General features: G+C 38.5%; 1 protein-coding gene across 1 annotated transcript in view; it reads right to left on the reverse strand.

The window, feature by feature from the left end:
- The window catches only part of LOC134674405 (T-box transcription factor TBX1-like), a 55,678-nt gene that overhangs the window by 7,777 nt on the left and 31,364 nt on the right, over nt 1-16,537 (reverse strand). Inside the window, exons 2-8 of the mRNA XM_063532474.1 lie at nt 9,936-10,045; nt 8,590-8,700; nt 7,784-7,939; nt 6,328-6,422; nt 5,607-5,763; nt 4,488-4,640; nt 3,936-4,003 (exon numbers count right to left, since the gene is read on the reverse strand). Of these exons, the coding sequence (XP_063388544.1) occupies nt 3,936-4,003; nt 4,488-4,640; nt 5,607-5,763; nt 6,328-6,422; nt 7,784-7,939; nt 8,590-8,700; nt 9,936-10,045 (850 nt within the window). The remainder of the gene's footprint in view (nt 1-3,935; nt 4,004-4,487; nt 4,641-5,606; nt 5,764-6,327; nt 6,423-7,783; nt 7,940-8,589; nt 8,701-9,935; nt 10,046-16,537) is intronic.

Genomic DNA, 16,537 nt, shown 5'->3' on the forward strand with positions numbered 1-16,537 from the left:
GATATTCAGATTGTAACCTCAGTGAAGGATTGTGAATACGAGATAAACATCGAAGGTGTACTTTGTGTACCGAATTTGACAACTAACCTTCTCTCTGTGAGTAAATTGATAGAAAAGGGAAACAAAGTGGAGTTTACCGAGACCGGTTGTCTTATTTTCAACAGAATTGGCGACTTGGTAGCTACAGCAGCGTTGACAAATGGTGTTTATAAGTTGAATACAGTTTCTAGACGACTAGTCGCTGCGGTGACTACGTCGGGTGAGGTTTGGCACCGTAGAATGGGTCACGTTCATAGTGATAGCTTAATGAAGACAAAGAATGCAGTAGAAGGCATGGATTTGAATGAAAAAGTTGATATCACCAAATCGTCTTGCAAGACATGCTGTGAGGGCAAGCAGTGCCGGCTGCCTTTCAAGCATGTAGGCACTAGAAGCAGTGATTTGTTGGATCGAGTACATACTGACCTATGTGGTCCCATGGAGGCAGTTTCACTAGGAGGCTCAGTATATTTTCAGTTATTTGTAGATGATTTTAGCCGGATGACGTTTATATACTTCTTAAAGCACAAGAATGAAGCTTTGAAGTGCTTTAAAGAATTTAAAGCTATGGCAGAAAATCAAACAAATAGAAAGGTGAAGATTGTTCGTAGTGACAATGGAAAAGAGTTTTGTAACTCCAGTTTTGACGCTTACTTGAAGGAAATGGGTATCATACATCAGAAAAGTAATCCATACACACCTGAACAAAACTCGTTATGTGAGCGTCAGAATAGGTCCGTGGTTAAAAAAGCAAGATGTATGCTTTATGATGCTAAGCTCGATAAGAAGTTTTGGGCCGAAGCCTGTCATACAGCGGTTTATCTTCACAATCGCACTGTGTCTTCGGTGTTGAATGGTAAGACACCATATGAACTATGGACTGGGATGAAACCAGATCTAAGTAACATAAGAATATTTGGTTCTCCGGTGATGGTTCATATAGAGAAACAGAAGCGGACTAAGTGGGACAAGAAGTCACGTGAGTGTATACTACTCGGGTATCCTGATAATGTAAAGGGATACAGAATATATGATCCAGAAACAAAGAAAATCTCTACAAGCAGAGATATTATAGTGATGGAAAAGCCCTCAGAATCATATAGTATTATGGAGGTTGAAGATAAAAATGAAGAAGAATTAAAGGACCAGGAACTGCAAGATTCAGTGGGGGAAGAACACACAGAATCGACACTGACAGATGTGTCTGCATCGGATACATCCAGCGAGTATGTTCCCAGTGAGTATGAAGACACAATTGATACTAGTAAAGTCACTGAGGACACTTTTAATGTGATATCGAGACCAGCAAGACAGCGTCGTGCACCTGAACGATATGGATTTGACGGTGTGTTTTTTACCCAGAATAATATTATGGACAGTACAATGGAACTGACATTAGAAGAAGCCCTGAAAGGGCCTGAGAGAGACCAATGGCTACAGGCAGTCAGGGAAGAACTTAAGTGCTTCGAAGAAAATAGTGCGTGGGAAGTGGTTGATGTTCCTAAAAGTGGTACCATAGTGCAGTGCAAGTGGGTGCTAAAGAAAAAAATTGGACCAGACAATGAAGTGCGCTATCGTGCTAGACTGGTGGCAAAAGGGTTCACACAACAGCCCGGTGTGGACTATGTGGAAACTTTTTCGCCTGTTGTGAGACATAGTACCCTAAGGTTACTTTTTGCTTTGTCTGTAAAGCTTAAATTAGATATAACTCACCTGGATGTGACTACCGCATTCTTGAATGGGGAGCTTCATGAAAATATTTACATGCAAAAACCTCAGGGTTTTCACTGTGAAGACAGTAGTAAAGTGCTTAAATTAAAAAAGGCAATATATGGCCTGAAACAAGCATCAAGAATGTGGTATCAAAAGGTGGATGAGTGTCTTACTAAAAATGGATATGTAAAGTCAAAATATGAAACATGTTTGTATATAAAAAATAAAACTACAATAGTCGCTCTATATGTGGACGACTTCTTTGTATTCTCAAGCGATGAAAAAGAAACTTGTAATTTAAAAGCAATATTAGGATCTCAATTTAAAATTAAGGACTTGGGTCAAGTAAGACAGTGTCTAGGAATGTCAGTTTGCTATGATAAAGAGAAAAATGTACTAACTTTAAGTCAGAGTGAATATATACAGCAACTGTTATTGAAATTCAATTTAAGTGATTGTCACACTGTAGATACTCCAATGGAAAGTGGATTAAAATTAACTAAATGTGAAAAAAGTAATAAAAGTTTGCCTTATCAGCAATTAATAGGCTGCTTAATGTATTTAGCTATACTTACCCGTCCTGATATAGCATACTCAGTGGTATATCTTAGCCAGTTCAATAATTGTTATGATAAAGAACATTGGAATCATTGTAAACGTATACTTAGGTATCTTAAGAAAACTAAAGATTATTGTATAACATATAGAGCCACTGGTAATAAAGAAATTGTGGGATATGTTGATGCTGACTGGGGTAGCGATGCAGTAGACAGAAAATCATATACGGGGTACTGCTTTACTTTGTCAGAGGGTGTCATTTCTTGGGGTAGTAAAAAACAAAAAAATGTAAGTCTTTCTTCTACGTACAGAAGCTGAATATGTTGGAATATCAGAGAGTTGTAAAGAGGCAATTTACTTAAGAAACTTGTATCAAGAGATCACAGGAGATGTGTATTGTATTGATATTTTTAATGATAACCAAAGTGCCCACAAACTTTTACACAACCCTGTTTTCCATAATAGGAAAAAGCACATAGATATTAAATATCATTTTTGCCGGGAATGTGTTAATAATAACATAGTTAAGGTTAACTATAAATATGGTTGCTGATTTGTTAACTAAGGCATTAAACTCTGTTAAGCATTATATTTTTTTGAAATTGATGGGCATGCAACAGCAGTGTATAGTAGTGCAGTGGTATTAAAAGTTGCATTGTATGTAATGTACTTTATTTTGATTAAGTGGGGGTATTGGTTGTTATCAAAATAAATAACATATAGTGGCGACATCTATATTGGTGATACACTTTACTGTGTCTATAGTATCTATATATTGTATCTGTGGTTTAAAAAAAATAAAGTCAGTCTGTTCTAAATCTCTTCAACGGTCGTTTCATTTAATATTAACAAAAATAGTTTTGTGTTATACCTATTCATTTTTACAAAATAACAAATAACACATAAACCTTTTCACACATTAAAATTTTATTTCATTCTCATCAATGGTTTCCAGTTGTGACATCCGCAATCACAAATTCTAAATTAACTTTGTCTTTCAAAACTACATAATTTTATTTAGTGCGTCCTCTAATGAGTTTTTATTTTGGCGGGAACGGGAAACGCCGCTGTCCGCCATTACTGTCACTCGTAACTCTTTACTCTATGGCCGAGTCGTAAAAGTAAATTGTCACCGGCTGTTGAAAACCACCTCCGTGCCTCATGTACTCGTAATAAAACATCTCATTCGCGTCTATGGGCCCGATTCGGATTTTGAAATAGACATCTATTAGACATCTTTTAGACATCACCAAGATACAATAACGATATGTTTAAGATCTAACCTGTCAAATTTGACATTTGCGCGATTCTGGAGATAGTCTTGAACGATTTCCACAAGATATGCTTAGAGATCCAATTCACATCTAATAGATATCATATCTTACTAAAACGTAAAAGTGACATTGGTTGCCCGAATTGCGCTGCAAAAGAGAACTAGTTGATATCTAAACTATAACGTATCTGGAATGGATCTAGTACGTGTTGTCTCTTGTGAATATCTTGAAGTTCGAATACGGCAGTCAGGCTTGATTCATGGCCAGTGTTGTGACATGGGGGACGTTCTGAAAAATGTGGTTTCGTTTATTTGATCGTTAAAGTGATTTGAGTGTTGTGATTGCACTTACCAGTCGTCGGGGTCGCAGTCCCGGAATCCTTTGGCGAACGGATTGCTGGCTATTTTCAGTTGTGTTATCTAAAATGAAAATAATTGTTGCAAATTAATAAAGTACCGAAGTGAAATAGAGTGTTTTACACGTGTCATACATAAATAAAGCCGAGACAACTTGTACTTAATACGTAGTTGAATAACAAAACGTCATAACAGTTTTTTTTCTCCGGAAGTAATTTTTAGGGGAGGTAACTTGATAGGTATTATTGTTTGTGGGTTTGAGGTAACAAGTCGAGAGCTGCGCGAAAATGCGTTATGCGTAAAATATAAAATATTTACATATTTATATTTATTTATAAACATAAATATAAAATAACCTGGATTATTTTGAAGCAATTGGCCCCGTGGCGGGAAACGGAGGACATACCACGAAAAACGAAAATTTCCTTATCACACTATCGCTCTTGCAAATTTGAGCGACAGAGAGGAAGATAAAGAAATTTAGTTTTTCTTGTAGGCCCCCAAGGTCTTTTCCCAGCAGGACACAAGAGAGGCCATAAAAACTTACCCGATGGTTCTGGTAGGCCGTGACGGCGGTGAATCCCGTCTCAGGGAACACAAATGTCCGGTACGGGACGGTACCGGGCGTGCCCTGCCCCTCACCCGGTAGGTACACCACGTGGAGGCGCGGCTGGTACCGGTGCATGGAGTTCAGGATTATCTGTTCGAATAAATTTAGTTTAAAATAAATAATATAGCCAAACCTCTTTAAGAGGTCAATTGAATTGTATTGATATTTATGTAGAAAGTGTATTTTATTGTATTTTCTGATGTACCTACCTATTTTCAGAAAATTTACCAGCGTATAGATAGATCACTAATCACAGTATTGACGAATTCGTTAACTGCTACAAGTCACTGACCCATCTACACAATAAAATTGTTTCTTAATTGTAATTTAATTGTGATAATACCAAATGTACCTAATAATAATTTATAGTACCTACTTATAGAATAAGAAAATGACATGTAAATTTTTTATATTTTTATCAATAAATGATCTATCTATCTATCTATCTACAGAGTCACCTACATAATGTTCCAGTAGTATCGGACGAAAAAAAATTAAGATAACAAAAACATTTATTTCAGACAGAGTCCATACAATTTTGTTAGTAAATCTTAAAAAAACGAATGTTAGCCCTTTACCCGCCATAAAATTTTACATCGAGCGTGTGCGTGTCGCCGGCAGTACAAAGTTACATGAAGTTTTGTCTTATTTCTCAGACCGCGGCGAAATGAGCCCGATTTTGTATGCGAAAAGTTTCAACAAGTACAAATTTCTCGATACACCGAGGCCACTTCAGAAAGCCTGCGTAGACACCAGGATAAGCCTCCGTTTCTGGACGAAGGCAGACTAGACCACTACCTGGCATAATAGGTACAGTCATTTGCAGAGATAGCTGACCCCCTCTGCATAGAAATTTGTTTGTAGGGGAGGGGGGGTCAGCTATCTCTGCAGTTGACTGTACATTGTCACGCACCTGCCCTGATATTTCAATGTGGAAACCTGAGCCATAACTGATGCGTGTCTTTTGAAAAGGGCTTATTTTTGTTAGGTATGTTGTTCATATAGAAATTCCTAAGCCCTTTTGAAAAGACTTTCCTCAACTGTAACAGAACTTACATGCCCGTTGTCGTCGAGCTGGTTGTTAGTGAGCTTCAGTTTGTCGAAAGACACGAGTTGTCGCATCCAGTGCGCGCCGGGCGCGGGCGAGTCCGGGTGCACGTGGATGCGCGGCGGCGACACCGGGTCCGCTTTACCCGCCACTACCCAGCTTGAGCTGCACAAATATCATATTATGTACCGGGAAACTGGGGTTTGAATCGGGGGAATTGATCTTCGATTTTTTGACTATAAGGAAATGGTTTCTGAACGCTTTCATCATGTATTTCTGTAAAGGTAAAAATCAACTGCCTAATATTACTTAAAAACCGATGATCAATGTTTTCCCGCGATTCAAAGTAACATCAGTTACGGTAGATTTAGATTTATTTATTTCATAAAAATAACATTAGGTACATTATACATTAGGTACTAAATTACATCTTAAATTACTTACTTACATTATCTGTTATAGTCAACTAAAACGGGATTCGTTTACGTAAGTATTAAATACTCGTAAACTACATAATTATGGCCGATGTTTTGATGCGACAAATTTTTACTGATAATAAAAGTCTAGTAATTTTAACCAAGCTTTCTCCCGAATATACTTAAATATAATATCTATTTGTTTTAATGCGCGATTATATCCGACATTTAGGTAAAAATAAAGATGGTGAAAATTTAGATTTTCTTGTTTTTAAAATAATATAGGTGTATTCTAAATGAATAAAGTACAAACCTGTGAAACGCATATCGGTATCTCTTGTCGTCAAGCGGCACGAAGTCAACAAGCAGAAGGTAGTCCGCGTTAGGCAGGAGCCCGGAAAGCCTCGCCTGTACAAATATGAAAGTTCAGATACACCTATTAGATATACAAAAAAATCCGTCTCTAAAGGGGTCCACATATTACCAGTTCGCCGGACGATGACGCCTGTAAGTTAAACGCAAAAGGTGACAGTTCCGAACATTGACAGGCTTATATCGCGAACTGGTAATCTGTGGGCATCTTATTAATTAATTAAAACTTACAAGACAAACAAGATCTGTAGTACAGATTAGAGATTCTGGAATGTGTTCCAAAAGTGCATATACCTATCTGCTTTTAGAGCGGGCGCTTTGTTTAACAATAAGTACATTATGTGGTCGCTATGAGATCACCACCTGGCTAAGGGTTAATACAGCGAGCTGCAAGTCATTCATAATACCTACCAGCGTGTACGTGCCTACCTGCAGGAAACTTGCGGCAGCCGGCCTTGGTGACGTTGATATCAGTGCCGAGCTCAAGGAAGCTGCGATTTAGCTGCGCCAGAAGAGCTGACACCTCAAGGGTCGCCAAACATCGCGCTACTGCAAGATGGAGCGCTACTTTCGCCACGGATGACAGAAAAGTGCAGGATATTATGACGTTAAAGTACCTACTCTGCAAAACAGGGAACATGCGACGGCCGGCCTTGGTGACTATCATCTCGGTGCCGAACTCGTGGAAGCTGCACCAAGTGCGCTACAGTGCAGACAGCTCAAGTGTCGCCATATCGCGCTACTCCTAGATGGAGCGCTACTCTGGCGCTCACGGATTAACAAAATGACGGAAAAGTGACGGATATTACGACGGTAAAGTACCTGCAATGCGGGGAACATGCGACGGCCGGCCTTGGTGACTATCATCTCGGTGCCAAGCTCGTGGAAGCTACGCCAGAGTGCAGACAACTTAAGTGTCGCCAAACAACGCGCTACTGCAAGATGGAGCGCTACTCTGGCGCTCACGGACTAACGAAATGACGGAAAAGTGCAGGATATTAGGGCGGTAAAGTACCTGCAATGCAGGGAACATGCGACGGCCGGCCTTGGTGACTATCATCTCGGTGCCGAGCTCATGGAAGCTACGCCAGAATGCAGACAGCTCAAGGGTCGCCATATCGCGCTACTGCAAGATTGAGCGCTACTCTGGCGCTCACGGACTAACAAAATGACGGAAAAGTGCAGGATATTATGGCGGTAAAGTACCTACAATGCAGGGAACATGCAACGGCCGGCCTTGGTGACTATCATCTCGGTGCCGAGCTCGTGAAAGCTACGCCAGAGAGCAGACAGCTCAAGTGTCGCCATATCGCGCTACAGCAAGATGGAGCGCTACTCTGGCGCTCACGGATTAACAAAATGACGGAAAAGTGCAGGATAATACGACGGTAAAGTACCTGCAATGCGGGGAACATGCGACGGCCGGCCTTGGTGACTATCATCTCGGTGCCGAGCTCGTGGAAGCTACGCCAGAGTGCAGACAGCTCAAGTGTCGCCGAACATCGCGCTACTGCCGGGTGGAGCGCTGCGCTTGCGCCGCCGGCGCCCACGAACTAATAAATGAAAATTTTTGAGGGTTGAAACAAACAACAAATAAATGCTTAAAATTTTATATAATGGTAATTCTACAGCTAAACTTGGAATTATTTTAAGATCATATAAGTTTGATAAAAATGTTGAAAATCCACAAATAGTTGCTATCTGTTGGGCCTCGCCCAAAAGAATTATGGTTTACAAGAATAATTGATACTTTTAACCTTTTCGACGCCGTGTCAAGCACAAAAGCTGTCACTCGGACGCCACGTCACCCAAGTGTCACTGTCAAAATTTAACTGAAATTGAACTTTATGCATATGCACGTAGTTCTATGCTGCTCTGTGGTCTGAGACCGATTAATCGGTCTTTGTCGTTGAACATGCAGTGCGGATATATCGGTCATTGGCGTCCAAAGGGTTAAAGGTTTCATCATCATCATCATCTCAGCCATAAGACGTCCACTGCTGAACATAGGCCTCCCCCTTATGGGGGGTGAATACCATAATCGCCACGCTTGGCAGGCGGGTTGGCGATCGCAGTCGAGTACAACGAATTTGAGGTACGCTGCTGCCCGTCCACCGGTGGTCTTGGACGTAGTTTAAGGACATACCCGGGTCCCGGGTACCCGGGCGGGTTAAAGGTTTATTTAAAGTAAAATCGCACTCACTAGGCGTGGTGGCGGCTGAGGCGGGGGCGGCGCCGGCGCCCCGTGGTCCCGGCAGGTGCTCTCGCTTAGCGCCTGCAGCGGCGAATATGTGCTGCGCGGACATACTGAGTTCTGGGACAAACATTAAAACTAAGAAGTATTTGAACAAATTAAATAATTTCAGAATTTAATTTGTTTTTATGAAGTAGAAACACTACTATATAAACATTATAACATTCATAACTGTGAGACCATAGGGACCATATTTTCACGGGCTCGGATCGGATTCAGATCGGACGTAGTGCGAAACCGCTCTAAGTAAATCATAATACAAGAAAATGTGACGTTAACAACTAAAATGTACGACTGTATGGAAATGGCACCTTATTAACATCTGACAATATAGAATACTAGCTTCTATCCGCGACTTCGCCTGTGTGGGATGATCATGATTGGTAAAAACTAATTCTATGTCCTTCCTCGGGCTTCAAATTGTCTCCATACCTACCAAATTTCATCAAAATCAGTTTAGCGGTTTAAGCGTGAAGAAGTAACAGACAGACATATAGAGTTACTTTCGCATTAATAATATGAAGTAGGGATAAGTAAAGGACAAGAGACACGACAGAAGAATAGAGGCTACATAATTACATATGCAATATTCGATATATAGTTATCTACAGCAGAGTACATACAATGAATCCAGTTGATCGACCCAATAGGTACAGTCAACCGTAAAAATATGGCTGTAGCCAACTTATTCAAAAATATGTCCCATAGTTCTTAATTCGCTGACATGCTACATTAATGGGACATATTTTTGAGATGATTTGTGCATCCATATTTTTACAGTTGACTGTACCATGCAAGTTCTTAATCCGTCTAAATGGGGCTTTAAGCCGACCACTGACTAACAACAGGCCGCCGGACGATATCGGCCTGTCAGTTAAAACAAAAATTTGACAGTTCCGAACAACTGACCGGCCGATATCGTCGGGCGGACTGTTAGTCAGTGGTCGGCTTTAGTAACTTATAATCGGCACTTGGTCCTTCGACCCGAATAATTAATTTAAAGAACAAAATATAACCTACGGTGAACGAGCTGTACTGAGCGCATTCTTAGATTTATGAAATCATTGAATGTTAAAGCTTTGTTTAAGAATAAGAATAAGAATAAGAATAAGAGATGTTTATTAGCACAAATAATAATAACTAATAACACAAAACTAAAATTCAATTACATAAATATTTTGTGCCAAAAGGTCCTCACTCAGCTTATTGTCACGTTGTGTATCCTTAGAATTATTTATACAATCTTGGGACACGTTGTATAATAGTTAGGAAAGACAGGCATTTTACGGACTCACCTCTCTTACAGAATTGTGCAGGGGCGGCAAAGTCGGCTCGAGTTCTCTTGCTCGGTCTAGAGGCGGCAAGTTGAACGCCCCGCGGGGACACTGCCCATTTGGAATTATACCTAACGACAAAGAAAATAAATGTTATATATTATGTTAATTATGTACCGTAGAAGTTTAAAACTTTGCCCAATCAACATAACTTTGCCCACCGCGCCACAGTTTGACTTGACTGTATAGGTACTAGTCTGTCAGTAAAGTGAAGAAATCTTAAAGTTTTGTGGCCGTAATTGAAATATACTTATAAATACTTACTGTACGGTCCGCCAAAATTGTGCATATTGTACAATGTCTGAATTAGTCGATTTAGATTATATTTCAAGCAGATCGAATAACTGCACGGTGTTCTTCGGAGTAGGGGAGACCTAGGTGAGTTGTGACAGAGGAGAGTTGACACATTGTCGATTTTTTGGAATCTAATAACTGTTAGTGAGCTCGCAACAATGTACGTTTGTTAGCTCGCAACTTGAACTAACAAACGCGCGCTATTGCGACCTACTTTTTAGTTAATAGATTCCAAAAAACGACAATGTTACAACTCTCCTCAGTCTCCCCTACCCAAGTACATACCTGTAGGTACTTAAAATTAGTCAGCAGAACGGGTTAAAAGAAACATAAAGTAACAAACACTAGGTCCTCAATGAAACTATAGGTACCTATTTTATTATAGTCAACATAACACTTTCATCACACTCTAAGTATGTCTGTATCTTCAGGTAAGTATTTAAATAAAAGTAAACAGTTTGCAAAATTATCGGATAGTTATATTTATAACATGTATTGGTTAACCAACCAAATACAAAACCGCCTGGATCAGTCACTGAACGACTTGACTTTAACCTAGGTACATTAATGATCATATAATGTTTTGTTTTTGGTAGATTTTGTTTACTTTTATTTAATACCTAAAGGTACCTACAAAGTATGCTAATAGTGCTTCTAAGGCAATAAATACGCTGATACATATTGCAACTGTTCGTTTGCTATTAACATTGACGTAATTTTGTCATGACCTAAATAAATACATATTTTAATCGAATATGAAATCAGGAGTGAGAAATGGTAAGTAATGTTAATAATTATGGCATTGTTAATTTTACTCACATGTATTTTTATGCCGTGTAGTACATATAAGTTATAGCTAGCTTTTTTTGCATCGACTTGGCAGTGATAACGCAAAATCCCACAGGAGTGTCATAGGTATATAGGGTAAAGGCACCAGTGCTCAGCCATGCACCAGTAGTCAGCCTTTCTTGCCTATTTTTGGCTGTAAATAATAAAGTTTTTCTAATTTTCATGTGAAAACTAGGTAATATTATAGATTGATAAGCTATTCAGTGAAAAATACCTTAATTTTTAAACGAATACTCTACTATGATCCACAAAAAAATTTCAAAGTGGTGGTGTCTTCTGACATGAAAGGTTAAGAGATATGCGCCATTTTTTTTGGAATGTCACATGGTATTTTGATAAGCGATAGCAGCCGAATTGTGATTTATTTTTAAAAGAATATGGACTGCTTCTCCTAATTAATACCTAAACTATCTGAAAAACGTAAAAGATTAATATTAATCCATGTGGAAGTAACATTTTTATGACGGCTTACTATTGGAAACTACTTTTTTGTACAAAATCCAATAGTCAGCCTCCCCTGGCTGACTACTGGGTTAGAAGCAGTAATTTTAAAAAGGTCGTAAACCCAGAAGTCAGCCGGGGGAGGCTGACCATAGGATTTAGGATTTGTTATTATTTTAAAATGAAGTGTAAGTCGTTAAATCAAGCCCCTTGAAAAAATTACGTTATTATGAATTTATTTGCTTGAAATACATTAAACACCCAGTAGTCAGCCTGTGGCTGACCACTGGGCAATAAGCTAACTGTATTCGAACCCACTAATCAGCCATTAGAATGGGATGGCTAGGCACTGGGTACCTAAAAGGCTGTGTATTGGTATACAGGGGGCTGATTACTGGCAAAAATGCCCTTTTATTATATTTAATTAAATATTTCCAAAAGTTGAATTCAATTAAGTTTTATTCTTTACAAAAATTAAACTTTATTAAATTATTGAACAGAAAGAACATTGATAATACCTATTGGTCCATAAGTGCGCAAATTATGCGATCTTGAACATAGAAATTTCGTTATAAGGCTGACTACTGGTGCTTTTACCCTACTTGACGTAACGCTACTGGGCATGAAAACATGATGAAAACTTAGCCTCCTCATTAAACAATACTTTTTAGTTATTACGACTACGAATCGATACGAAATAGGTATACCTACATAGTAACTGCTATTTGCATACATTAATGTAAAATCTGTTTATTTTGCATACAAAACTGACACCAACCTCATTTTCACACCGTCGACAATTTAAAACCCGCAAAACACTTGCACCATAAACAAAAAAACATTTCGAAAAAAGTTTATTACGCTCGTAACTTCATCAAAAACCGTAAAACGTCCTGCCGTGCCGACCGCGGACATCTCACTCAACTAATTGCCGTAATGGTCGGATGGCGGGAAACTCGAAATTCAAAATGGCGGCTATAATTTCAACGGAAGATGTCAAGCGAGCATTATAAATTAAGACGGGCGATGAAAACTATACGCGTAGAGGCGACAATGATCGTGTTTTATTTTAAGGTTTGGTTTAATTTTGTTTTACGGACTGTTTTACTTTCGAACTGAATGTTAGTAGTCGCTAACATTGTAGCATTAAATTGTGAGCAATTGACGTTTTCTCCGGCTTAACTTAAGACGAAATAACTAAATGGTCCTTCGAACCGGGTTTTACTTCAAAATAGGTATGTAGCATGTCTACTTATCACGATTATTGTCATTTAGGTGCTTATTGTAAGCGTCATGCGCATCGCTACTTATAAATATTTATTTACCATATTATAAGCAGACATCGCACATTTTTCAGCATTTTTGGTGCAGTGGAGTGGTGTTAACGGAATTGGTATAAATAATTTCAACCTTAATGATTAATTAGCGTTAAATACGTTAATATTAACCTTAATTTACCATTTAAGTTGAAATTATCTGCACCAAAAATGCTGGAAAATGTACGATCATTGATTATAAGGACCTATACCTATGCCCATTTAAACATACCTAGTTATAGTGCGTCGTTTAGCATTAGAAAGAACTTGCAATAAGGTAAGCGATCTTGACAAGTCGTCTTATTTGAAAAACGCTTTTTAAAAATCAGTAACTATTACTTATGAAAGCAGAAAAATATAAATGATCGTATTAGATTCATAATTGTTACATATTTGCCGTAACTTATTTTTAAAATGTGTTTTTCAATTAAAATACACATCAGGATTGTTTACCTTATTTCTAATGCTAAAAAAAACGAACTATACCTATGTACCTACTTACATAGGTTCTAGTTTTACTTGTAATTCAAAATGCAAAGTTGCAATCGAATTTTACGTATCTGAATGTATTTGACTAATTTAGCTGACCTGAATCTACATTCAAAACAATCAACAGAATTAATTAAGTAAGCAATGGATAAACGAAATAGTATTAATCAGCAAATACCACTTGCATTTAAACATATTAGATATACAGTATGTGTCTGACCATGGGGCTTTAATTCCAGAGCTTGATTTTACTCACTAAACTGGACCCCTATTCGACAAGCGACGTTTGACGTATCGTGTTGATATCCCGTTGATGTGGGAAAAATCATAAGTTCTCGAATACGTACAATGTCAAAATTTGACATTAACAATCCACAGTTAGGGTGACAAGCAAACTAAACCGAACCATCCTTAGTTTAGAGTGGAGTTTTAGTTGTACCAAATGATATTACCCACCGTTGATGGAATCAACACTCAGTATGCGATAAAATCAACTGTTGATTTGACGTGGATGCGAAATCTGACAGTTGTACGTGTCGAATTTGGCCCCTGAGTTACTTTTACCTTTTACTATGGGACCAACCCTAAATTCGGGGAAAAATTTTTGGTTTTTCCATAGAAAACGTCGACATCTGATCAGCCAAAATGTATGAAAAAGTAAAAAAAAAATTCGGGATTTCGGGGTTGGTGCCATAATAAAAGTAGCTCAGTTTAGTGAGTAGAATCGAGCCCTGAATTTAAAGCCCCATGGTCAGTAACACCCTGTATAGCTCACAGATTGTAACAAATACTATTTAACATAGGGAAATTTTAATTCATATTTAGGACATTTTCGTCACATAGTTATTTACTGTGGGTATAAATATCAGCCACTTATCATAAGAACGTAACCAAGAAATCATATTTTATTTGCAATATCGCGGCGCTACCATGTAGTCGGAAATAATAAATTTTTAACATTCACGGGGAGTAAGGCATAATTGTCACATTATGAGTTATTTCTGGCTCAAATCCCTAATGTGTCACATTCGCGAGTAAATCAGGAGATTGTATTTTTGTTTCAAAATGTTACAACGGCGATTTGTGACGATAAGGTGAGGTATGCCCGGGGAAAATTTTCAGATTCTGTCAAATTACCCCATTTCACACACAAGCACGCGTCACGCACACTACCTCACTTTACCGGGACAGGTCAGTGACCCATCCTGTTTTTTTTAAGATGCAAATGAGAGTATTTTGAGTTTCGTCTTAACCACTAGCCTCCTTTGAGGAAGAGAAACTCTAAAAAAGTTCCATTGAAAGAAGGAAGACAAAACAATATATTTTATCTTGTTCTCCTTGTCTGTTCATGTCACATGTGATGTACTTAAATGTAAATTAACTAAATAATCGAATTCATTAGATACTCGAACTAAATAAACCGAATAAATACAGAAGTCGTCAAATGAAAAACGTTATTTAGGTACTACTCTAATCAATAGGGCTTTCGATAAGGCACAAATCAATTCAATGACAATTTCATTAAAATCATATGTGTATTCCGATGATGTTATTATTATATAACTTACCTTAGCTTAGCTTCAGTTTGTATATATTTAGTTATACTACCTAGCTACTAAGAAAAAATTGCATGCTTCTTCAAGTGAAATGTAGGGGAGAGCGGGGACAAAAGTAACTGCGGGTGGAAAGTAACTATTGCTCTGTAGGTTTATCTAACGCTACGTCTTACGTAGGCGAACAACGCGCGAACGCGGCGCGGCGCGGCGCGGCGAAAGCGGCCGCCGCCGCGCCGCGCCGCCTGACATTCGCGTGCAAATCGCGCCGCACCGCGTTCGCAACGAGATCGCTTACGTAGGACACTTCTATGGGCATCAAAGGATTGATTTCGCCGCGCCGCGCCGCGCCGCGTTCGCGCGTTGTTCGCCTACGTAAGACGTAGCGTAATAGACAAAATACCACTCCGCTGCTATTAAGTGATAGACAGTGGTGCCCCCTTCACTCAGTCAGCGCATTCAGTCGAAACGGTCGCCACGTGCTATTAGGTTGTGTGAGAGGACGCAACGTGATTTTTCGAATCTAAAGTACGTTTTTTGACTTTTAGTTATTTGATGTTTATGTTGTATTAAAATTCATACATTTTCTGAATATTTGCATATCCCCTAGAGTGGCATTGTCTGGCTCCCAGTCTCTATGGTGGCGGGGAGCCGGGAGACGGACAGTCATAACAAGCCGTTGAATGGCGGCGCCTCAGATTTAACGGTGGCTTGAGGTTGAGTGGCGCGGCCAATTTAGAAAAATATACGTCTAGTGGCGTGGCCTCCATGGGTGGTCATCGCGAATTTGGCGTGTGTTAGAAATATGACCATATCTTTAAAAATATGTATGAATGATAATAATTATGTATCATTGAATTCAGCATAAAATGGCTTATTTGATTGTATACCAATGAATTTCATTATATTTATGTGAATTATGCTGGACTTGATCAAATCTCATAATACCAATTTTTTTTTCTTTCATGTATAAAAATACGTATAATTAGGAAATAAAACAATTGATTGTAGAAAAAGCAGCCTTTATGACAAAACATTACATTTAACACGATTCACACAGTTTATTTCACTTTTTATCACTGCGTATTCCATTTGTATACCTTTGTAAGGACAATGTTTTTAGCAAATAAATTTCTGGTTTCTCAATGTTCGCGGCTCGAGAGTCGGGTTCCGTAACTCAAAAAGAAAAAACGGAACCCTTATAGGATCACTCGTGCGTCTGTCTATCCGTTTGTCACAGCCAATTTGCTCCAAAACTACTGGACCAATTAAGTTGAAATTTGGTATACATATGGAAGTCTGCTACCCAAAGACGGACATGTAATATAAACAAATGAATTTTAAGTATAGGCGGCTATTTTAAGGGGAATATGAGTAAATTAGAAAACCAAGTTTTGCAAACCATATCGTGTTACATTATAAAAGGGCTTATTTTGAGGATCTATATATTTTTTTTATAATTTTATATGAAACAGTTTAAAAGTTATTTAAGAAAATAGGCAAAAAATGACCGTCCCCCCCTCCCTCTTATCTCCGATAAAATTGGGTCTAAAATTTTGAAAAAAAATGCACAACCTTCTACCTCTAGATGACAGGAAAACCTATTAGAAATCTAGAGTCC

Source organism: Cydia fagiglandana, chromosome 20 (genome assembly GCF_963556715.1).
Source record: "Cydia fagiglandana chromosome 20, ilCydFagi1.1, whole genome shotgun sequence".
NCBI classification, from domain to species: domain Eukaryota; kingdom Metazoa; phylum Arthropoda; class Insecta; order Lepidoptera; family Tortricidae; genus Cydia; species Cydia fagiglandana.